This window comes from Pelodiscus sinensis, chromosome 1, assembly GCF_049634645.1.
Source record: "Pelodiscus sinensis isolate JC-2024 chromosome 1, ASM4963464v1, whole genome shotgun sequence".
Lineage (NCBI taxonomy): Eukaryota > Metazoa > Chordata > Testudines > Trionychidae > Pelodiscus > Pelodiscus sinensis.
The window spans coordinates 83,469,161-83,494,296 of record NC_134711.1 but is presented as its reverse complement, the minus strand read 5'-3'; the positions used below and the strand labels follow the sequence as shown (position 1 = coordinate 83,494,296).

Genomic DNA, 25,136 nt, shown 5'->3' with positions numbered 1-25,136 from the left:
CTCTCCCCTCTTCCTCTTTTAGGCTCTATTGTTTTCTTTTAAGTACCATTTTAGCATCCCAGCCAGCCTCCCTTTTACTTTCCTCTTTTCCTGTGTTAACATCCTGATCCTGCAGAGAGGTTTGAAACATCCCTTTCTCAGATACCTATGGACTTTTCAGAAAAAATTACAATTGCTTTTCCTGAAAGGCCATGATATGTGCCTCATATCCAAGTAGAGAACAGGGCATTTGGTACCTCTACTGCTTCAATGCACTTGAAAAGACACTTGGTTTTCTTTTTCCTGGGAGTTGGTATCCAGTGACTGCTCTTCTGCCCCTTCTCTCTCACTATCACAGTGAGAAATTGGTACTAGTCATCCTTTAGGATTCCTGTAGGTACCAAATGAAAAAAGCTAGATCCAGGATGAAATCACAGCTTGGAGTGATTGCTGTGTTCGCATCTGAACACAAATCTCTTTGGGTTCTCTGCTAGCTCTGCATTTGGTTCTGGGGTATTGGTGTATACACAACTCATGGGAATCTACGAGGAAGAGTGGCTCCATAAAGCCTCCTCACAGACCAATGATGTGGGGAAGCCATGAGGAAAATAAGGGTGCATTACTGCCATATACAAATTGCATAGGGCAGATCACTCTAATACAATATAGCATTTGCTGATCATAAAGTCTTTCCTCAGGAAATGATCTGAAAAAAGTCTTTCTTCAGGAATATCATGGAAATATCAATGTCTCCATGAGCTGATCATTCAGTTCGACAGAGTCATGCTCTTAAGAGGTGAAACTGGGCTTTGTCTCAAAGTAGATATTTTAATTCAGTTTTTTTCTCAGCATCTTGACATGTACCCCAAATGCTTTGTTGAAATTAAATTTATTGAGAAACGTAGGACTGAAAAGGATCTCCTGAGTCATCAAGTCCAGTCCCCTGCTATCATAGGCCACTCCATCATGTAAGACCAGTGGTTCCCAACCTGTGGTCTGCGGACTCCTGGTGGTCCACCACAGTATTGAAGGGGGTCCACGGAAAGTTTAAAAGTAAGAATTGAGCCCACTGTAGGACTGGGACTTTCTACCAGGAGATTTTTGTCCGGCGTTGCAAACAGCAGCTAATGGGAGCTGAGAACCTCTGTGCCCTGCAGTCTGCATGTCCCTCAGCCCGTGCCGAACCTGGCAATCTGTGACTGTCCTCTGGAGTCACTTTACAAATGGGTCAGTTACTTTTTACCATTTTTTCTCTTTTTTGAAACAATCATGTGATGTGAATACGTCAACTCACTCTAACTGTTCAAAAGCTATTAGAGTGGTGGGAAGGGTTTAGTTGGGCATCTAGCAAAAATGGATAGGTGGATCCAATACAATTTTATTCAATAAAAATATATGGTACCCCAAAGTTGTTACATTTCAATGTGAACACCCTGCATTCTCTCTCAATACTGCTATATTTGTTTAGCTAACATGAACTACTATTCATTTCAAATGATTATCAAGTAATGGAATGTTTGAAAACAGATATATTGTTTGGGAGAAGGTCTCTAAAATTGTAATAGATTGAAAAGGGATCCGTAGTCTTGAGAAGGTTGGGAACCACTGATGTAAGCTATTCATTAATCTATTAAGATCAGTTTTAAAACTGGTTAATTTGTTGTTCCTGGTATTCCTAGCGAAAGGCTGTTCCATATCTTTAGTCTTTCCCAAAAATTCCTCATGAAAGTAAACATTCAGTTTGATCCCAAGCATGGACATGCTGCACTCTGTTGTATCTAGCATTTCTTCTGATCCAAACGTGTAGATGCTTTTGCATTGTGCTGGACTAACTTCTTTGTAAGCAGTTATTGAAAGCATCTTGCCCCCAGCTACAGTACTTTTCAGAGACAACTCCTTTAATATTCTACTGTGTTACCGGGGATAGTTTTCATATTTCCTTTTCCCCTTGATCCTTTCTCTGCCAGGTTCTATTCAAGGGGTATATACTTCATCATAGAAAGATCTATGTACATAAGGATGGCAGGGCAAGTCTTCAGTGCTGTGATTTTTGAGGGGCATTTAGATGTATTTTTCATCACTTAGTTAATGGGCACATTTTAACTTACATTGAAGAGAAGCTACTGAATGAATGACAGTTTACAGATTTATAGCTTACTAAAAAAATGTGGCTCCATCACACTGTTCACTTTAGCTCTTTTCTCAACTTTCTTTGATTATATTACTTTCCAATAAGCCTATTCTGAGCTTTAAATGTAAAATCTAAATTCAAATAATGTATTTTAAAATAATCCATGCACTCTAATTGTTCTGTCATTAATATGACACATATTTTACTATATGCTATGTATTAATCATCAAGCATGCTATTGCATTAGATATCAATCCTCCTGCTTTTTGCTAAGATAAGGCCATTTAATGCATTAGAGGACAAAATGGTTACATCATTTTCCTAAATCATACTCAGATCTTATTTCTTTCTAAATATCTTTGGAACTTATTTGCCCAATTGACAAGATTGGATTAAATTTGTTTAACACTGGTCAACCCGCCACCAAGCTGTACAGGAGATCAGATTAGGACTTATTTTCTGGGGGGTAAAAAAAAATAACACAGAGATTTTCAAAGGAGCCTAAGCAATTTGGACTTTCAAATCCAATTAAATTTCAATGGGATTTGGGTATCTGGTGTCTTCTAAATTCCCAGCCAAACTGTAAAATCTTGGAAGTCCTAGGGAGTTGAGCAGAGAAATTGCCAAAATGTAACACAGATGATTGTGAAAAGGATTTTGTGAAACTTATAAAGATAGGACTGACTGGCTAGTGTATTATTGGTATTGGAGACAGAAGATGATTTAGTGCTAAGCCTGCAAGTTATAGATGAATGTGATCAAATTAACATATTTAGTGTAGCTCTAAATACACTCAAGATTACTTTAAACTTTAAATGAAAATCTGATTTGTTTGGGAAATCAATGAAATGATTCCTGAAGGTCAGCAAAAGGCAGCTTCTGACCGACAACTGAACTCTTTTCAGAGGAGAATATTAATCTCTGTGTTTAAAAAGTCTATTTAGAAATCAGACTAGATATGTAACTTGAGGAGCCTTACCTTGCCATAAAGGTCAAAGAAGCCTAACTGGGGAGATGTAAGACTAAATGGGACTCTGATTCATCCAAATGTCAGGCCATTCTTCCTGCCTCCTCCAGGACTGAGAAAAAGTTCCATAGCTCCAAAATGTGACTGCCATTGTTTACTTTCTTTCTGGCAGCTAGAGCCAAGCACAGATCAGTATGCTGAGCATTGCAGGAGGTCATAGTAGTGGAAACTGCTGCTTCTGAAGTGTGGTTGACAGGTCTTTGGAGACCAGTACCTTCTCCAGAAGGACCCACATTATGGTGCTTTTAATAATCCTGATGTTAGCTACCATCAATCCTAACTGATCAACTTTGTAGAAACATAGCTTTTTTCCAGAGCAAAGATTGAGCCAGATGAAAAGCTCATTGATGAAAATGGAAAGAGTCCTCTTGAAGTTAGTGAAGTTAAGATCAGTCTCTGAAATCTCAAGAAGATCTAACATTTGCTGGGAAAATCATGGGCATGAAAAGAAAGCCTGCTTAAGTTCCTTAAGAAAAGCTGCTTAGAATATCAACTCTTTACAGGACTAAAGATTTTACAAACCACAAAGAAACTCTAACACCTAGAGTAAAAATGCATAAAAAATTGCAAGACCAGGACATTGTTGTTACACTGGCCTTTGCATATTGGACTACTGTTGTAATGGGAAGAGGTACAGTCTTCCATATCTCAAAAGGTTGGAGGGGGGGGGATGAATTCACATGTTCTTGGTCTAGGGAATTCACTGAAGATGGTGAATCTTCACCTAGGGTTGAACCCTATGTCAATTCAATTTTTAAGCTTTTCTAGGTATTTTTTATTTCATAATTTGATTTGATGCTCTATTCTAAAACTTAAGAGCTAAGTAATATAATAGGATAATAGCTTGATTGTGCATTTGAAGTAAAGTAGTTCTATTAAGTGTGGTGCTATGCTGAAATGTGAAGTTTTGGTATATCTGTAATTGATTGAAGATTTAGGACTAATACTTAGAATTCTATTCCATGAGTGGAACGATGCCTACTAGCAGCAACTAAATATTATTTATAGTTAAGTCAAAGTGTAACAAAAGCTAGAGAGGATGATACAGGTTTCTGTGAACAGCTGAGGGAGAATGTTTTCTGCTCTTTATAGCTTGAACTTCTACACTATCTTCCAAATGTTTTAGGAATTTATCTCACAATGTCCTTGAGGCTACCATGGGTGAATATCATGTTCTCCATTTTACTCCTAGGGAAGCTGACGCATAGAAAGATTGTAATGTGGCCGGGTTTATAGAGCAAGATTGTGGCAGAGTCATTAATAGAACCCATATCTCTTAAAACCTAGTTTGGGGTTTAACTATGAGTCTGTTATTTTTGTTTGTTTATCTATACTATTGTATTTCTTTTTTCTTTTCCCCCACTCTCACCTTTGGAGGATTTAAAGATTATGAAGGAAATTAAAAGTTGAATGTCTAATGGAAGAGACCAATGTGCAAGTTGATCATCTGCAAAAACCAGTGGATTATAGTGAGAATAGTGTGTTTTATCAACAGCTGAAATTGTTGGTGAAATACATTATGCCAGAGAGTGCTTTACTATGGCAGTGGATTTTTAAAAATGGTAAAATGAAGATGAGGTCATTATGGATGAAAATCTTTTGCTCTGCTTTTGTTTGAGAATTTGATTTCTGTTTCAAAATGCAACCAACAAATGGAAAATATAAATACTGAAGAACACAAGACCGATGTAATGTTAGAAAACCCCAATAGGAACCTAATGAAACGATTCGAGTTTCACCTTTTTAAAATGTGTTATATTTTTAAATACTGAAAGATAGCTAAGCTTTGAAGAACTTGAATTTACAGCAGAGGAAAAAAGACCACGTGAGAATTTTGATGGCATGATAAATGTTACTGAAAGAATGTCATCTTTTTGCATACTATTTGATCTGACTATTGTAACCCCTAACTTTCACCAAACTCACTTCTATGAAGCACTGCATACAAGGGTATTAAATATGGCCAAGTAAAACTATAAAAAAGAAATTAAGAACTAACTTATACATTTCTAGTTGAAAAATCCTAATGTTTTCAAAAATGTGATTCGCTTTTGCTTTTTGAAATAATCCAATGGGATGCAGATTAGATCTGCACACTGTGTCAGCATACAGAGTCCAAGAAGAATGTGCCACTTTAATAATTTATATAAATGATACAGTTAATACCACAAATGCTAAACCAAGATGGAGGGGTGATAATTACTCATTCACACATTTTCTCACTTATACAGGCATTATTTTTGTAAGGATGATCTGGAAGATCCGGGGAGAGTGGTCATTCCTCTTGACAAAGTAATTCAGATTTTAATAAAATAAAATATTTCAATGAGCTCTGGAGTCCAGAGAAGAGCTCTAAGCTACAGTCTCCAATTCTTTTAGCTCCTGGAAAGTACTAAGGCCCTCAAATGGAAGTAGAGCGCTTTTCTGAAAAAATCTTCTCATTGTAAATGTTGGTTGTTAGTTCAGAACTTAGTGTCACATTGTCTGCCAGATTTGCCACCTTAAATCATCACCTGCACAGTGATGTGAAATTTCTTCAGTCCAAAGATTATAAAGGTTTCATTTGTTAAATCCATCAAGCAGTTGCTGACTTTTATATAGCATTACCGTTGAGATGCATATACACAGGAAGCCCAGTATGACAACCTCCAAAGATGTCCAGTCTGGGAATAACTGAGAGATGCAAGGATATAGGCTGGGGAGCATTTGTGGGGGGGGGGAAACATTAGTATCATGGGAAGTGGTCAGTCTACAAAAGATTTGCTGTATATCAGTGCACTTATACTCCTAAGATGCAAGGATGTATCTTACTCTGAGGAAACTGGCATGTTTTCTCAGATTGCATAAGGCAGTAATAGTCTACACAGATTAACAGAAGGAACCTTAAGCACTCCCCCCCAGAAGAAACCCAGCTCCTGTTTAACGGGATGAAAATAAATCTAAAAACAGCTTGTAGTCTACCAGGTCTCTCTGCATGTACCAGCTCATCTCAACCACAGGCAGACTGCTTGAGTGAAGAGGAATTTCATCTGAGGGATCAGGGGATCAGAGTCCAATGTGAAAAGGCTTCAGCTGGTTCACAGATAAACAAGGGAGTCCTTTTGTTCTCTTTATATCAAAGGACAACTACAAGGTACATATATGTCTGCAGCAGATGCCGGGAGCAAGTAGTCATGGCTCAAACTGCTTTCTTAGGAAAATGTCACTTTTCTGCAGATCCTTCTCATGTGAAGAATTACCCGGAAGGCAGAATTCCTGTCACCCCCCATTTTCACAAGGGGGCTCAAAGGAGTTTGTTTGTGAAAGCAACCTTTGGATAGTCCTAATCATGAGATGCATTCCCTTCTTTCTTGCCCGTCCTGAGAGTTTGGTGACCCTCTGAAAAGCAATGTCGCTGCCTGAGAGCCCTCTCTGCTCTGAATGTTTATCTTCATTGGATTATAAAAGCACAATGCAAGCCCAGGCATCCCATTTCATCCCTTTCTATGGCCAGCTGCAGTTCAAAGGACCTGCTCTTCATGCCCAGAATGATTTTCTGGGGGTTGAATCAAACATTCCCTTTATTTTTAGTACCAAATTGAATTACAATATGTTAGTTAGCTAGTGTTGGGTAGTTTGTGTTAATGTACATATAGTTTTTATTCTGGGTCCTGTAGACATGGGTAAGAAAGGATGTATTTCAACTTTTGTGCATGGTGCCTCTCCAGTGATGGACCTGAATAGTCATTGTTTGTTATGCCTGGGAGAGGAACAGTGATGCTACTGCATGTTCAGGCCAGCTGCTCACCTTCCCCTCTTCCTCAGAGTTTTTCTTTCCTACATGTGACTGCTTTTGGACTCAGCAGAAGGATCTACACAGCTGTTTTATAACAGTGGTCCCGTAAAGAGACTGCTTGGTGCCCAGGAAACCCACCCTACTTATTGTAATGCAAGCTGGGAACAAATTGCTTTATTCAGCTACAGAAGAGAAAGAGGAAACAGCCACTAACTAAACAGGAAGCAAAGGAGGGATGGAACATGGCACCAACCCATTATACTTTCTGTAACTTAGTTAACCCCTTGGAGGCTATTTTACTACAGGCTCCAAGTATTCATGTTGCAAGAGAGCACTTACATGACCTCAGTCTCTTCTGGTTAGCTCAAGAGATTGCATCACACATGATTGACAATGTAGACAGTTTTAAGAGATTGTTATGGTCATATTAGTCTGGCTTTCTACATAGCAGACTAGAGAGTTTTCATCCCATGATTCCTGTATCATGCAGATAATCACTAGCTGATTCTGAACATATTTTTAGAAAGGTACCCAGTCCTGATTTAAAGTGGTCAAGTGATAGAGAATTCACCATCTCCTTAGGTACACTGTTCCAATGGTTAATTATTCTCACTATTAAAAAATGTCACTTTGGTTCTAGTCTGAATTTATTTTATCTTCAGCTTTCAATCACTGGCTTTTGTACTGCCATTGTCTGTTGGAGTAAAGAGCTCTCTGCTTTTGGAAATCTCTTCCCCATGTAGGACAGTGATTAAGTCCCCTGTTAACCTTTTGTTGGATAAACTAAATAGAATGAGCTTCTGTAGCCTTTCTCTGGTGGGTTTTCCAGGCTGCAGATCACTCTTGGAGTTCTTTTCTGAAATGTTTCAAATTTGCCAGCAATCTTTTTTAAATTCTAGAACTAGAATTGGTGTCACTGGAATGCTTATGCATCCAAGGATGCCATTTGCTCTCTTAGCCACTGCATTGCTTTGTGAGCATCTGTTCAGTCACAGAGACATCTCCCCTCCTCCCACACACAAAGATGCTGAATAAAGAAGATGCAAACTTCCATCCATCTGTCCTGCACTAGTTCAATCAGGAATCTATCCTGTAGATCACAAGCACTGGGCATAGTTCATTTATCGTAAGGCTCGACAAGAAGATCAGTATCTCTGACTGTACCTGTGTGGATTAGATCCTGCTCTGAATAAGACTACATGACTTCAAGTCACTCATGACTAGCCAATGTTAATGTAGTGTTGTAGTAGCCATATTGGTCCCATGGTATTAGGGAGACAAGCTGAGTGAGATAATATCTTTTATTGGACCAGCTTCTGTTGGTGAGAAAGAGAGAAACTTTTGAATTTACACAGAACTTTTCTTCTGAGCACCTGAAGTTGGTCCAATAAAAGATATTATCTCAGCCTCTTTGTCTCTCTAATAGCCAAGGTTAAAGTATTTTTAATTCCAGCATTTGCCATTTTATGTGGGGGTAGGAGAATGATGGAGTTACAGTACACATTTTTTTAAGTAACTGCCTGACAAACCTTCCCAAGTTTTCAAATTACTACAAGCTTTCTGTCAGTATTTTAATAGAGGCAGCCTCTACTTGTTGGGGGGCAAAGGGTTATTTGTCATGAACTCCATAGATGACATTTATGAGCATGGTCCGCAGTGCCAGAAAGAAGGGAGAGAAGTGTACAGCATTTTCTCCTCTCAGCCTCTCCACCTGCCTTCCCTTATTACCTTGAGTTAGTATGGTTTATTTCTTAGATGGGTAGTGCTGTTCTGGCGTCTGAAATGTAAGACCTGGGTCCTAATCCTGACTCTGTCATTGGTTCCTGCATTGGGTGTTGGATAAGTTGCTTACATGAATTGTGCCTCAATTTCACCATCTGTAAAATGGAGATAATGAGGCTGGTGAACTGCTTGCAAATCTACTAACAAAAAGCATGTTCTAAGTGACAAACAAAAGTAGCATTTCCTTAGAATGCTTGCACTCTGCACCAGTATTTTGGTTACATTAATGCAGATGTTTCTTAGAGATTATTGGAACATTATCAGACAAGCTTTAGACGTATTTCAGAAAGTAGGGCTAACTTTTTTTAACGTGTGGATATACTAGACTATAGGGGAAAGGAGAGTAGAATGAAAGTAAACTGGGAAAGAATTAAGTGCTCAAATGTTCTGTGGTCTGATTGGCCACTAACTGAATGACAGGTATCTGAGAGGATTAAGCTGCACTGTCTAAAAGTAAGTAAGTCAAGCCAGATTGACAGAAGCAATGGAAGTTTCTTAACACAGTGCTTCTAAAGGGTCCTGACAATGATCTGGGAAACTTCCCATATATGTGATCTACCTATCTCTATTTTTCGGGAATGATATTTCATATGAATATGTATAGTTTGATGTTTTGTTGTGATGTTAATGGCTTGCATTTATTTCTTTGGGCATATGCTAATACTGATTAGGCAGTAGCTGATGACATTTTTCTCTGTCCTCCACAGTATCCCTATGCAAAATGTTGATAGTTGTTAACCTTTTCAGCAGAGCTGTGTGTCTCTCGTATTAAGTGCCCAAGTTTGGTTTGATTTTTGGGGCCTGGGAGAGTGAGGGATCAGTTGGGTACACCAAGACTATTGGTCAGATTGGAGGGGTGGCTATAATTTGATTCTTTTCTTGTTTTGGGGTAGCATGCTGCCATTGAGGGGCTCAGAGGGCCAGGGTGTACCTCAACCCCGGTCCCCCGTGCTGCTCCAAACAGCTGGCTTCAGCTGTAGCAGCTGCCTAACATGTGGAAACTGCTGTAGCTGAAGCCAGACTTTTGTGGCAGCTCTGGGGGCTGGGGCTTTTGGCAGACCGGTAACATTTTATTTGCATGTTTGCATATTCATTATTTACATAATGAATATGAAAATATGAAAATAAATGTTGCAGGTCCAACAAAAGATTGTGGATGGGTTTACCAGTCCACAGTATAAAAAAAGTTGGGAACCACTATCCTAGTACAATAGTTTTCAAACTGTCTTTCTTTCAACCCAATTGAAGGAAATTGTCTGTGACCCATTATGATTATATCTTTTGACTGGAGTTTGAGCTGGGCATTGAGGGGTTTGCCTGCTCTGGCTACTGTGGGCAAGTCCCATGTCTGATGCTTATTTTAGTTGCTTGGCTCCTATGAGATGTTATCTTAGCATTTCTTGTAGTGTCACAGTGGCTTTCTTTATGACATCTCACTAAGAAAATATGCTAAATGGGCCAACAGATGCTATGTCTATATGGTTCTGTTGCTACAGTTACTGCAGTATCATCCTTTTACTGTTGTTAAAAACTGCTTGTAAAATCCTGGAGGGGCAATATGAGATCAGTTCTGCCCATTTGATTAACTTCAGGGGGATGCATTAGTGCAGTAGAGGGCAGTATTTGGCCCTATATATTTGTATGAAAGGGAGCTACTGTTGGAGGAAGGTGGAGGATGATCATTTCATTTTACTGTCTTGCTTCTATTCTATTAATAGTTACAGTGCAAATGGAATTTTAGGTTATTTCACTGTTATTTTTCCTAATCCATGTAAAGAAATCTGTATGAATCCCCTTCTCACCAATGCCAACAGAATGTGACTCAAAAAATAAAATACAACTGAGCTTGTGGATAGTAAAAAAACAAACTGAAAGCAACTCATTTTGCCACCTCTCTAGACTTTTCCATTTGTTTATTTATTTTCTTTGTTTATTTTCTGTTTTTCTATTTACAGATCTGCATTTCATCAGCATTTCTGATTAAATTATTTTTATTGTGTGTGCAGTTTGAAATCTACTCTGAAGACTCTAAATAAACTATACTTTCTTCCAGTCAGTCAAAAATGTTTTGTCAGCAAATAAAAGAAAAATGACTCTTACGTGCTGCCATTTTTAAACCAATTTCATTTTTTAATGTTGTTACAATCTATTTCTTTTCATACTTATTATTCCTGTTTTTTGATGGCTGAAGTGCACTAATATTTACAAGATGAGATATAGTTTTCTGTTTATATTAGCAGTCTTCTGTCTGTGAGATATGGACCAACCAGAATGCAGGATTTCCTTTCTCATCGATGCATCAGGTTCATAATGTAAGATACTGTAATAAATGGCTACATTGTCACTGTATGGGAGTGTAATGTGTTGCCATGGTGTTGTTAGTACTTACATATGGGTGTCATGTTGAAATTGCAAAACAATTCGTACTGTGTGCTGACACCTAGGATTATGTGTGTGTACATTCATCTATCATGGTGTGTGATTAGTTTTATGTTGATTGTATGACTGGAGATGAAGGATTTTTTAGTTCTAGAGTTAAGTTAAAACTTACCTAATGATAAGTCTGTTCCAACACGTTGTTTTCTCATTTTTTTAAAAGCAAGAATGTGTAAATTGCTTAGCTTGTGTACCCTGTCTTGTGCTGCAGCCTCCCTGTTTATAAGTAGGATCCACTCTCCTCATAATAGTTGATGACCTTTGAGATGATGCCATTTTCACTCTGGCAGTAAGCCGTTTCTTGTGAATTATATGTGGCCTTGATAATGTCCCAAAATTGTATAATTTATGTGAAAAAATATGCTATTGAAGTGATGGTAAAAACAGTTTTCTCTAATGTAACATGCTATGCAGAATGTTTTCTCTCACTTTTTCCCATATATGATACTTTTATGAGGCTCATGAGGGTCCTATGCACATAACATGGCTGCCATTTTAGATTACCTTTGTCATAGGAAGCTCTCAGCTACCATTCTTTAGAAAGTTTCAGAGTTTCTTCAGGCATACAAGCAGAAACTTTTTGAATCATTTCAAAACTTACCTTTCTTTCAAAAAACAAAGTTTAAAAACCTTCCACGGTGCCCACAGGAAATCTCTCTTTTGACAGTAGACATTAAAAAATTGAATTAGACTTTGGCTGGTCCCACAGAACACTTAAAATTCCTCCAGGAACAACAAATACAAAATTTTGGCTAAAAGCACTGTATTGTATAGTTTATAGTCCTGTTTATAGTCCTAGCCACTAATGCATAGAGCTAGAATTAAAACACCTGACTTTACTGGTGAATGGTCACAACAAATAGTCCCTGTTAAAAAACAAAATTCAAAACCCCTAAAATAGGCCTACTCTGCTTTTCTGGGTCATATTTTGTTCCGTCCATATTTTAGGAAGAGATTATGAATGCTTTGGAGAGTTTATACAAAAAACTGTCTTGGAAATTATTTCTGACATTTCTGCCTCTGAAGTCAGATTCCTTAGTTACCAGGAGTCAAACTGCAGGAGGGAAAAATGTAAAACTAGCTTATGAGTTGAAATTCTAAATATGGCCTAATAGTTTTAATCTATATTTTCAGTGTCACTTCATGAATATCCCATAACTTTCTAGGGCTAGAAGCAGGAGTGGTGTGTTCCCCTAGGAAGCTGGAATTCTCTCCAGTGGGTTGCTATGTGTCCGGTATTGATCCGGACAGTCCGGTATTTTTGCCTCCTGTCTGGTAAAAAAAAAATCAGAAAATACCGGACACCTAAACTATCCGATATTTTTTTTCCCTGCCAGGAGGCGAAAATACCAGACACCTGGCAACCCTAGGACACACTCAGAAACCAGTCCCAGCACCCAGGCCCCCCTGGACCCTCCGCCGGGCTCACTCCCCCTTCCCCCGACACCCTCCCGCTTACCTGGTTCTGCAGGGGCTTGTCTTGTGGCTGAAACAGAAAAACCAACTGGCCACCAGCAAAAAAAGCCTCTTCTTAAAGGGGCTGTGCTGATTTTTTTTCTTAGTAACTGCTGTCGAGGTCCCTTTTTTTTGGTCTCCCCCTTTTTTTCTTGACTGAATTTTTTTCCCAGTTTTTTTTTTTTTTTTGGTGGGGGTGCTCAGTATTTTTGGTTAAACCATCTGGCAACCCTACGCCCCAGTACCAGTGGTATAAAGTACCGTAGAAACATGAGATATATAACTTAAAAGCTCTGACATTTATGACTAGAAAATCCATCACTGATGAAGACTTGAATCTCGCTCTCCTGGGCTTGTCTTGGGATAATTTTGTGAGATGAATTCCATATTCATAGGGAGTAAGAGAAAAAAAATTTCCTCTCAGAGTAGTTTATGGAAAACAGACAACACAGTAACTGTTGGAAGCTGCTGGGGGTAGGATGGATGAAATGTTAAGGCCTAAGGAGACAGCCTGGTGGGCATGCAATTCTATGAAAAACATGTGAAAATCTCTCTGATACCTGACAAACTGACATACAGTGAATAAAGGTATCACATTTATCAGTTCATCACATGGATATCACCTCCACCTATATGGTATACTGTAATATAAAACATTTAGTTGTTTGGTTATCTTTGGGACTTACAAATAGAAGTACTAAAATAAAAATATTTATAAGAACATATGCACTAATAAAAACTAAATTAAATGTAGTGGGCCCAGTGTCTTAACCTACAAAATGGAGATCATCATATTATTTTATAGTAGCTGAAAATACATTAGGTGTTTGTGAAAGGGCTTGAATCCCAATATCTGGACCATGAGTTAGAATCCAGACTCATCCCTCAGGTCTGGCATTTTTCGAACCTCAAAAATGTCAGTCCAAGCTTCCTCCTCAAGCCCTACAGTTTCTCTTTAGGCTTTCCTCTTGCCCAGAGCTGCTCCACTCCTTTACATCCTGGATGGAATTAACTAGATTCCCCTGCCCAACATAACTCAGCTATAATCATCCTAAATTTCAGAGGAGAATTTTAGTGACTCAACAGAAAAGTGCCTTTATTCTTATACAGAGTTTTAGAGTCTGGTATCCCAAGAATAAATAGAAAGGCATGGTCCCTGTCCTGAAGGGTTTACAATTTAACTTTGGACATGATGGTACAAGTGAAGGTGAAAAGTGGTAGGGAGATGATGTAGTTAGGAAAGATAGAGTCTACTGATCCATTTATACATGCATAGCAATTATTATTATTGACTTAGGAGAAATAGTGTATATTGGCAATAGCATTGCCTAAAATTGTAAGGAGCTTGGTGGGAGGCAATCAAAAAGAAATTAGATGAAAAAATAGCTTCAGCTGAATATTAAAGAGCACATGATATAGTTACTAAAGAGCATTACAGGGCTCTGTGAGTAACATGCCTTCTTTTTCCTTCAATCAAGAATAATCCATACTTACATTTAATTTTTTGCAGCTTTTCTTAGTAGTTGCTATCTCTACAAGGAGATGCTGATTGGAATACACAAAAGGGCTTCAATTCCAAAAGTCTGTCATAACCGCAGTTTTCTGTAGCTCTCTCTGCTGTGTTATATGTTTAGACCCACCATTATAATCCCAAGTACTTTTAAGGTAATGCTATCAGTTCTTTTTATCTAAATGTGAAAGGAATAGGGTCCTTATTTGGATGTTTGTACTTACTGAGTAATTAATACAAAGGAATGATACTTTCACACTCCCTCATACTTGATCTGAAGATTATTTCTCATTTCCTCAAGATTGTCACCTCCTAGCTTCTTTATATGTTAGACCTGTCTGTTAACAATATTCACTGTTCTCCTGCCACTGCTGTCCATTTGAACACTGAAATATTGGTTACAGAACAGCTTTTAAAGGTTTTTAATACTTCTATTTTTAATATCTTTTGTGCAAAAATAGTGTCAAATATAAATTCATTTATTCCTTTTACTCCTCATTTAATCTCTCGCTGCTATCTGTCCTCTGTGTTATGAAAGCAAATCCTTTTAGGACTAGTGCAACATGGGGTTTAGGGAGATGACCCAGTGTCATTTGTACTATTGGAATGCTGTTCCTACATTATTAAGATCCTTTGAATAGCCAGGGTCCAAGAAGCAAGGATCAAAAAGGTTTACCTTTTATAGCTTCTTTACTCCATCCGCCCTTTGGTCAGGCTTATTCCATCACAATATCCTCTTGCTAAATGCATGAACCATGCTCTGCCACTAAACAGTTTCCTCCATAAATTTTCCAGCAGATCTTTAGGTCATTGAAAGCCACTACTGGGGGGGGAGGGAGTAGAAGCAAAGTCTTAAGGTGAGAGGATTTCAAGTGTTCTGACATCTAGGGGCCATGAACTATTGAATAATAGAGATGACATAAGCTCTCCCAAAGGATTCAATCATGCTGTCCTTGTAGTAGGTAGTAAATCTCACTCATTGAATTCAGAGAGAAGAGAATCAAGCTCCAGAGCCCTGCCCTGTCTTTTTAATCATATTGAATCATCACTTCTGTAAAAGCAGGTGAATATTCTCTGATCACATCACAAGATGCCATAACTGTAGCAATGGCAACATTGCTTTCCTTGCAAAAGGTGAGCATTGCAGCTGTGCAGTCTATGCTGCTTACTTCTGCAAAGGGACATTTCATATATCTGACAAAGTACTTATAAGCACTCCCCATTTCTGGAGTATCTAGCAACATTAAATAGATTGTGAATTACTGTACAGCTGCGGATGGGAGCAATAATGTTGGTGTTAAGTAGCTTCTACTTGTTTTATGATGTGTACACTTGCTTTAAGATATCACATTGGCAGGGTAATGTTGATGTTTCCAGATTTACCTCTTGCTTTTTCATTGCAAAGTTGTGTAAGTTTCTGTCCTTTCGTTACTGTGTGACACATGAAAATGGATGTACAGTTCTTGTTTTGTTTATTCTGTCCTGGTTTAATTGATAAGGTGGTGGTGTGCTAGACTTGGTTTGATAACAATATTTTCATATGTTTTACCTTAATTATTAAGTGTTACCATAACCTTTTAGAGAAGGAATCTTAATCCGATTCCATGTTTCTATTACTAGCTTAACAGTCAACAATTTGTTGCCAATTCCAACACATACTGAAAAAAAGTATTGCAAAGATGGCAAATGCTCTTGTAGATGCGGTGGTAGATGAAAAGGTAGAACAAGTCAAAGTAAAAAATAATCACATCGGAGAGGAAAATGGCATGAGAGAGAGAGAGAAAGAGAGAGAGAGAGAGAGAGAGAGAGAGAGACCTAATACAGAAAAGTGAGAATTTCCATAGGTCAGTTGTAGCCCCAAAAACTATATGATGAGGAAGATCCATGTTGGGTCATCAAATCAGCAATAGCCCTGTGGACTGGATCTCTACAATCTTTTCCTTTGGGAGCAAACAATGTCCCAATAGAACAATGTGGAAGGAAATCACAATTCCATTGATTATCCTGGAGGGGTTGGGGACATGTCTGGCCCTCAGAAAAATGTCAGAAGAGCGTTATAGAAGGAGACAGAAATTTAACAGAAATGTTAAGTGTGGATGTGAAAAGGAAATAGTGTTAAATATACAGGCAGACATCAATAGAAGGTGATCAAGGTATATATGTAGGTAGACAGATTAAAGAGGAAAGAATATATAGGCTACTAGAGTATTTGTCTGATATTGCTCGGGTCCTTAACTAAAATAATTTTTATTTTTCTTCATTGAAATCATTGCTCTGAGGAGGGACTGGAGATAAGGGAAACAGTACTCAGGCTGCCCCAGGGAAAGAGGATAACCCCAGCTCTCTCTCACCATAGCAGCTTGGGACCAGGTGAGAAGCACCTCTCCATGGCTGCTGCAGCTGCAGTGGGCACAGTTGGGGGAGGAGTATATGTTCTCCAGCTAGTGGACAGAGACATAGACAGACACAGAAAGAAACATTTTTTTTCAAATATATAGTAGATGGCTGTCCCTTTCTCCATCCCTGCCCCCTGCTGCCCTAATGGGGTTATAGCTGTCCCAGTCCTCATCTCAGGCCCCTGGCTGCCCCCTGTGCTCATTATACAGTATAATTGTCAATGATTGCAGACCTCTCCCTTTCAATTTTATGAGAAACAATTGCATTCCAGGTACATCCCATTATCTTGGCACAACCAAACCCTTGCCTTCTTTTAAGTTACGATAACTTAATGAGGAAGATGCATACCAAATTTGGTGGTCCTAGCTTTTACCATTTAGGAAGAGTTCTTGAACAAACAGACCCACAGATAGATGGACAGACAGACACACAAACTCTCTCAAATATGTAGTAGGTAATGATTTTAAAATGCGTAAAAAGAAACACAGTTCCCAGCTCAGGAGACTAAAATTTGGAATAATAGGGATAAACTTAAAATGTTAGAGAATAATAAAGTGCATTCAAACATACAAAATGTTTACAATAAACTAGACAACTGGACTTTCAAAATCTGGTTAGATCTATTTTTATTAGCCTGGAAAATAATGATTTTATCAATGTCCCTTGTAATATAGTGAAGTGTTGATGACTGTTGGTGGCAACAAATTGTTCTTGATTAGGTGGTGGTGGCTCACTGCCCTACCACAAAATTTTACTCTTCAGAATTGTATTTTGCTTTTTAATATATGAAATTGTCCCTAATTACAACAGCATATCTTGCTTTTTAAACGTATATGTTTATAGAGAATCAGTATTTAAATCATATCAAGATCTGAATTATTTGGATTGTTTTGTAAAATATACATATTGTATTGTCAATGACATAAATTGGGGTAATAGGAAATGTATTAGCTGTAGAGAAAAGTCTGCAAAACACAAAGCAGAATTATTTTTCTATGAATGGGAGGGATTTTTCACTCTCTTATGACTTTCTAAGAGCTCTCATTTTCATACATATCTTACAAACTCAGTATATTTTTAAAAGAATTCAAGTGTTTATTTTATTCTAAAAGTAAACTAAGTTCAAACGTCACCAAACTGTATGCAAGGTGACTGTTTTATATAGTACTTTTCAAGATTCAGTTTATAATCCAAGATGTATTCCTATGTTATATTATTTATATAACATATATAATAAGTACACGATACATGTAAAGCAGTTATTACAAAAAGAGAGCTTACTTTGTAGCAAATTTGCCTACAGCCTGTTTTACTTTTAGAACAAATATGATTTTCAGACAGGAGACTGGGGAGAGCCTTCAATTACCTTACGACCACCTAATGAAGCCACAGCATCAACTCCAGTACAGTACTGGCAACATCACCCAGAGAAACTCATCTTTCAATCGTGCGATTATAAAGCATTTGTAAGTATTGATAAAATCAATGTTTTGGTTTTTTGATAGATTACATATAAATGTCTCTGATCATCTGAAATGCGCTGGTGTTGGTTTTTTTTAATTTATTATATTTTCCAGTAACACAAGGTCATTCTTTATTTTTAATGAATCATGGTATTTCCTTTGAAACATTTCCATTGTTTATAAAAAAAAAGAAACAAATTATTTTTATTTTGGTTGTCTGATGTATTACAGTCCATGCATCCATAGCAACTGAGAAATGATACCATCAGAAAAAGGCTCAAAGGCTATCAATGACAATGAAAGCAAATGGCAGATGGTGACTATGACATGTTCCCCAATCTTTTACACTGATGCTTTTATACACCCAGCACACAAGTGCAGCACACTAGAATTTTCAAATAGTAATGTGTCTATTACAAAGAAGTTGCAGGTAAACTTCCATGGGCTCATGGCCCCATATCCTGTATGTATTCAACCAAAAAAATAATTTATTTTACAGCAACGGGATAACTCCTCCCATTTCTGTAGTGAGTGTCTACCCTGGAGTAGAACAGCACAACTGTACCAGTTTAAGTGTAGACAGACCCTTAATTAGACTAAATGTTGTAGTTTAAATGTTCTTATATCAAAGGTTGTTCCAATGGTACTATTTCTATGAAAGGGCCTAATCTTGCTCCCACTGACATCAATAACAAAACTCTCATTCACTCCAGTGAAGCAGAAACAGGTCCTAACTGGGACTTGATCCAAGACTCAGATTAAATCACAGATGTTTAGCTTATATGCTTCAATTTCAATTTATTTTATAACCTACAATACTTAACTGAATACAGCTAGAGTGCCCTATATTTAAGCAGTTGCACTGGGCTTGTTTACCTTTTTATCTTAGCTATAATGCACCAGGTAATGGTCCCCAGTTCTGTACTGTGCTCTACTGCTATCTATCCTGAAATGTGTGTACATTATTGCCTTTTTCAGGTCAGTATATCTGGCAAAGAGGTATGAACTAAAGTCTTTAAAGAGACTCTCTAACTGTAGGCCTAGAAACTGTATATTTTAACTATCTGTGTATATCTGTTGGCTCACATCAGCTGCACATAACTTATCTTTACTGTCTTCTGCAACCCTATAATTATATGCAGTGATGTGATTCTTGCAGATGGCTGCTTTAAAAGAAGTGGTAAATGCTTGCTTTGCAATCAGATGCAATTTCTTAAGATAGCACTCTGTAGTGCTTTCTGTTTAATTTGAGGAACTACTTTCTGGTATCACTTATAAGTTCTCCCTCTAAATTCATTTATTGATTTACTGGTAAATATTCCTGTTTCATATAGACTATGAAGTGACAACCTCCATTGGAAATTATAGTATTTTAATAGTAAAGTAAAAATCCCAAATCAGATAATGCTTAGGCTACCTAATACTATTCTAGTTTCCCTAGTTTTTTAGCAGACTTTTGTAAAGTTATCTTTGCTCTGAATTTTAGCGAAGGAAAATTGAATGTATTTTTTATTTTAGTATTTAGGTTCTATGCTGGTAAAAGAGCTTAGAGGCACAGAATCAACACAGGATGCCTGTGCAAAGATGAGGGTAAGTCAATGCATGTGTATTTTCATGTCTAATCATTGAAATAGTAGATACTGTTCAGTAAACTAAAGTTGCTACTTTATAATGCCACGTGATCTATCTAGTTTCCATCATCCTTTAAATTACTTCGGTATTCAATAGAAAGTCCATTCTGCTCTGGATCATGATTTTAAGTAATAGATATTTTATATACATTTTAATTATCACACTGAGGCTAAAAAATATATACATATATATTTGCTGTATGTGTCATGTTTCCTATCAATTCTTTGCACATATTTCAAAGTAATTTTCATGCATTTCAGTGTGCATACTAGTGAGAATAAATCATTTTTATTTCATTAATGTTATGGCTCATGCATGGTAATATAAATATAATTTACTAAAAGGAAATATATATATACATATATATATACACACACTAGTGCATAATTTATTAACATGTTACAAAGTCCTTTCCTAATATAGAGCACAGTCCTGCAATCACCTTGGAGGTTGGTGGGGATAGGAGGCATCTCACTCACTCCATTGGCCACTTGTCAGCTGCTCCCACCAGCCGCCCCGCTGGCCGCCTGCCACTGCTCCTACCAGGCACCCACTGGCCACTCCCACCAGCTGCTCTGTCAACCACCCCATTGGCTGTCTGCTGCTGCTCCTACCGATCACCCACCAGCCACTCCGCTGCCTGCCTGCTGCTGCTCCTACCAGCTGGCCACTCCCGCCAGCCGCCTTGCCAATTGCCCCACTGGCCGCCACTTCTACCAGCCAGCTACCGTGCTGGACACCTGCCACTGCTCCTACCAGCCACCCCCTGGCTGTTACTGCCAGCTACCCCACTGGCCACCTGCTGCTGCTTCCACAATGGGTCTGGCTCTGGACCAAACCTAGTGATTTCAGCTCTTGGCCCACCATATAGGCTGACCAAAAGATTCCAGCTTCTACTGGAATAATATTTCAAAATATAAAGAGACTCCTTATGGAGTCTGTTTTAGGTCTACCCTTAGAACAGGAGGGAAGAGACAGGTTGAACCATTCTTACAGCTCATGCCTGGAGGGCATGTAGCCTGCTGGTTCAAACTTTTTTCCCCCAATTCAATCCACTTGAGTCTGGAAGGGAACGGCTTGTCCATCTGAGACTTTTTACAATGACAGTGTCTCTCCTGCAAGCACTGGTGGTTAAATTTTACAATTCCCACATTTAGGGTAGAACCCCATATGGTTTGTGACCCCACAACAGCCAAATTAATTACAATATGCAAAATTCTGTTCTAACAATTGACCATCTATCAGGCCTATAGCACTGGCTCAGCTTAATTTATATAATCACACCCAGGATTTCTTTCCCATTCCAGCATGAGCTGTATTTACATATCAACAGTTGAATACCTTGCAGGGCTAAACAACTGAGTGCACATAACCATACCCGGGGCTCCTTTCCCCTTTCAGCTGGCTACATTGGAAGCAGTGGTTCAGACCCTTCTTATAGTTAGAAACATAAAATAAAGACATCCTAGCTATACAATATATATCTAATTGTAACATAATTTCTTATATGTACATTACAATCAACGGTGTTCTCATGCACATGGTAGTCTGAAGTGGTTAAGAAAAATGAAGAATATAATTACAGCGTAATCTATGCAGATGAAAATGTATGTGCATAATCCATTCATTGGTTTATGGAACTTAGAGGCATCATGCATAATGTTTCCTGAGTGCTAGAGTTAGCATTTGTATCTGCTGTGGAGCTAAAAAATGTATAAAACTCATGCAGTCAGACAACCATTTCCTTATTGGTTACATATCTACAGTGCACAGGCTTTCACACAAGCTATTCTAACTAAGGGCTGACAGTAATTTATGCCTTATAAATTGCCTGGAGATCTCTGTTTTTTCAGCTGATTGCATACTAATAATTTTTACTCACATTGGAAACTCACCCTGTTGGTGGAACTAACTCTTTTTTTTAAGGACCCACAATCACAAATGTGTGATTTGGGGGTCTAGAGAAAGGGAGAATATACTCTCTATAATTTAGGTTTTCCACCCCTCAAATTCAGCATTAACTTGTTTTTCAGAAATATGCATACATAGACTTAAGCGTGGAATGTGGCACCTTAGTAATATATGACATCCTCAATAAAATGTATTATACTTGACTCAACTCAGAACATCAAAATTATTATACATATGCTATGGCTAATTTATGAGTGTTTAAAATGTGCTATCACCTTGATTCAAATTTAAATTATGTTTTTTTAAGACGAATCTTATGAAAATCAATTTAATAGGAATTTTAGATTTTCCCTGAGAGTAAGGGTATGTCTACACTACAAAGTTAATTCGAACTAACAGCCGTTAGTTCAAATTAACTTTCATAGGCGCTACACAGGCAAACCGCTAGTTCGAACTTAATTTGAACTAGCGGAGCGCTTAATTCAAACTAGGTAAACCTCATTCTATGAGGACTAACGCTTAGTTCGAATTAAGCAGTTCGAATTAAGGGCTGTGTAGCCACTAAATTCGAACTAGTGGGAGGCTAGCCCTCCCCAGCTTTCCCTGGTGGCCACTCTGGGCACAACCAGGGAAAATCATCTGCGCCCCTCCCAGCCCTGGACCCCTTAAAGGGGCACAGTCTGGCTACAGTGCCTGTGCCAGGTGCAAGCCTGCCAGCACGCAGGCAGCAGACCCTGCACCTGGCACTGCACAAGCCAGCCACCCGCTGTCACCCAGCCCTCCGCCTCTTCCCGGGACCAGGCTGGCGGCTTCCAGGAGCCTGCCCGGGGCCATAAGAGATGGGCGCCCGCCTGGTCTAGTGCGGAGATCGTGGACCTCAAGTTGAAAATTAAAGTGGTCCAGTGAGACCCCCGACCCTGAGCCCTGAGCTTAGAACATAAGAACATAAGAATGGCTGTACTGGGTCAGACCAAAGGTCCATCTAGCCCAGTGGCCTGTCTGCCGACAGCGGCCAACACTAGGTACCCTGGAGGGGATAGACCGAAGACAATGACCAAGCCATTTGTCTCGTGCCATCCATCTCCAGACTTCCACAAACAGAGGCCAGGGACACCGTTCCTACCCCCTGGCTAATAGCACTCCATGGACCCAACCTCCATGAATTTATCTAACTTCTCTTTAAACTCTGTTATAGTTCTAGCCTTCACAGCCTCCTGCAGCAAGGATTTCTACAGGTTGACTATTTGCTTTGTGAAGAAGAACTTTATTTTATTAGTTTAAAGCCTGCTACCCATTCATTTCATTTGGTGTCCTCTAGTCCATCTATTATGGGAACTAATGAAGAACTTTTCTTTATGTACCCTCTCCACTCCACTCATGATTTTATAGACCTCTATCATATCCCCCCTCAGTGTCCTCTTTTCTAAGCTGAAAAGTCCCAGTCTTTTTAGCCTCTCTTTGTATGGGACCTGTTCCAAACCCCTAATCATTTTAGTTGCCCTTTTCTGAACCCTTTCCAAGGCCAAAACATCTCTTTTGAGGTGAGGAGACCACATCCATACACAGTACTGAAGATATGGCGTACCATAGTTTGATACTTCCTCTCCTCCTTCTTCCCCTGGCTTCCCCCTTCCAGCTCCCTCCTCCCCTCTCCCACCCTCTCTCTTCCCCTCTCCCACCTCCTTTTCCCAGTCTCCCCAGAGGTTAATCCTCCCCCTCCCCAGTTTTGTTAAATAAAGAGAGTTTCTATTTTTGAACACACGTGTCCTTTATTTTTTATATCAGGAAGGGTGGCTAGGGAGGGGCAAGTGGAAGGAGGTGAGGGAGGAATGGGGTACGAGCCCCCGATGGGGAGGACTGGGGTGGCTCTGCGGGCTCCTCAGAGTGGAAGCTCTCCTGCAGCCCCCCCGATTGACCCCCCCAGATGGCAGCCTGTGGCAAGTGCAGCCAGGCTGATGGCCGAGTGCTGTGATGTGCCGAGTGTGGGCATTCAGGACACTCAAGTCAGGACTGCTTTGCTGTCCCTCATCGAGGTAGACAAGCAAGCGGGGAACCCTGAGAACTATCTGTCCGGGATGGGGGTCGGGTCCCTTTAAGCACAGCCCTCGGCTAGCCTGAGACAGCAGCTCCACACTCTAAGTCCTAACCTGATGCCCTGCCGGCACTGCTTCCAGCCATCCTTAACTTTGGTTCAGGGTCCACTCAGTGTGGACATGCTAGTTCGAATTAGCAAAATGCTAATTAGAACTAGTTTTTAGGTCTAGATGCACTAGTTTGAATTAGCTTAGTTCGAATTAACTAATTCGAATTGTTAGTTTGAATTAGTGCTGTAGTGTAGACATACCCGAACATAGTTATATCAGTACTCTATGGAACATAATACAATTAAATACTATTCTGTTGCTTTTTAAAATGAAAATCTTAAAATATTTTGTTCAGAAAAAATCCTGCTGTTGGTCATTGCAAGGAATATTTGCATGAAAATAGAATCTATTTTTGTTTAGGATTTCACCTACTTGTGCTTCTTACTCTTTGTTCTCCTATTCCTATGGAAGTCAATGGGAAAATAATGTTTAAACATTTTTTCAATGGTATCTGGCATTCAAAAATGTCTCCCTCTCTATGTAGCACATTGGTTCCCAAACTGTGGGGTGTTTCCCTCTAAGGGGATGCAGGTTTGGGAGTCATGGCTGGGCCTGGGCCAGTCCCCAGAGAGGGCAGGGAGGGAGCACCATCCAGCCCCACTCTGTCCCCAGCTCTGTTTCACCCCCAGCTGCACCCCTGGCTCTCTGCTATGGTGTCACACCTGGCTGTAGCCCTGGCTACCAGCCCTCACCATTACCTAGCTTGGCTCTGCCAGCTTTGGCCCTTAGCCACAGCTCCGCTCTCAGTCCAGGCCCACTCTGAGCTACAGTTCCAACTTTTGCCCCCTTGACTTTGTCTGTGCCCCACCCCGAAAGCTGCAGCCTTGCACCTGGCCCCAGCTCATGGGGAGGGGCATAGACGGGGGAAGAGGGAGTATGACCATGAAAAGTTTGGGGACTACTGATGTAACCCATTGGCATCTGTGATTTAGGGGGATCAAATAGTCGTAAGCCATCTTCAGTCCTAAATCTGTTATGTTACTTACATTCATTACTGCATTTTATGCACCATTAGGTTTATTCTTCTATTATGGTTTTGTTTTGTTTTCATTTAAGTGCCCTAAGAAGTTGTGACATAATGTATATTTGATTTTCTGTTGGGTACGAAATTCTGCTCACTGGTACAACCTCATTAAAGTTAGAGCCTTTACACTGATGTAACAGAGAACAAAATTTGGCCCATTGCCTTTGACTCTTATTTTTCCTTTTACATTCACTAAGCCTGTAACATAATAAAGTTCATGCTATAAATGAACTAAGTGTTAGTTACTCTTTATAGAGTCTGGCAGGTCTTGCTTTTAGAAAATGATCTGTGAAAATTAAGGTGCCTGGAATTTTCCTTAGTGTGGCTTGTGGTGCTTACCTGGCCTTATTCTGTTATAAGCAATTTTGCTGTTCCCTTGATGAAAGTTAGCTTCCTGTCCATCAAGAGGAAAAGTGTCTCAGTCTTCCTGAACCCTTCACAGAGTCAGGAAAATTAGAATTTGACGTAAC

General features: G+C 39.2%; 1 protein-coding gene across 11 annotated transcripts in view; it reads left to right on the top strand.

The window, feature by feature from the left end:
* Window positions 1-25,136, top strand: part of ANKS1B (ankyrin repeat and sterile alpha motif domain containing 1B) — an 823,383-nt gene that overhangs the window by 751,467 nt on the left and 46,780 nt on the right. For 6 of the 11 annotated variants that reach the window (XM_075933932.1, XM_075933918.1, XM_075933954.1 and 3 more), the window contains 3 exons: window positions 10,932-11,006; window positions 17,830-17,958; window positions 19,474-19,545. In XM_075933932.1, the coding sequence (XP_075790047.1) occupies window positions 10,932-11,006; window positions 17,830-17,958; window positions 19,474-19,545 (276 nt within the window). The remainder of the gene's footprint in view (window positions 1-10,931; window positions 11,007-17,829; window positions 17,959-19,473; window positions 19,546-25,136) is intronic. The other 5 variants (XM_075933985.1, XM_075933942.1, XM_075933966.1 and 2 more) reach the window with 2 other exon arrangements.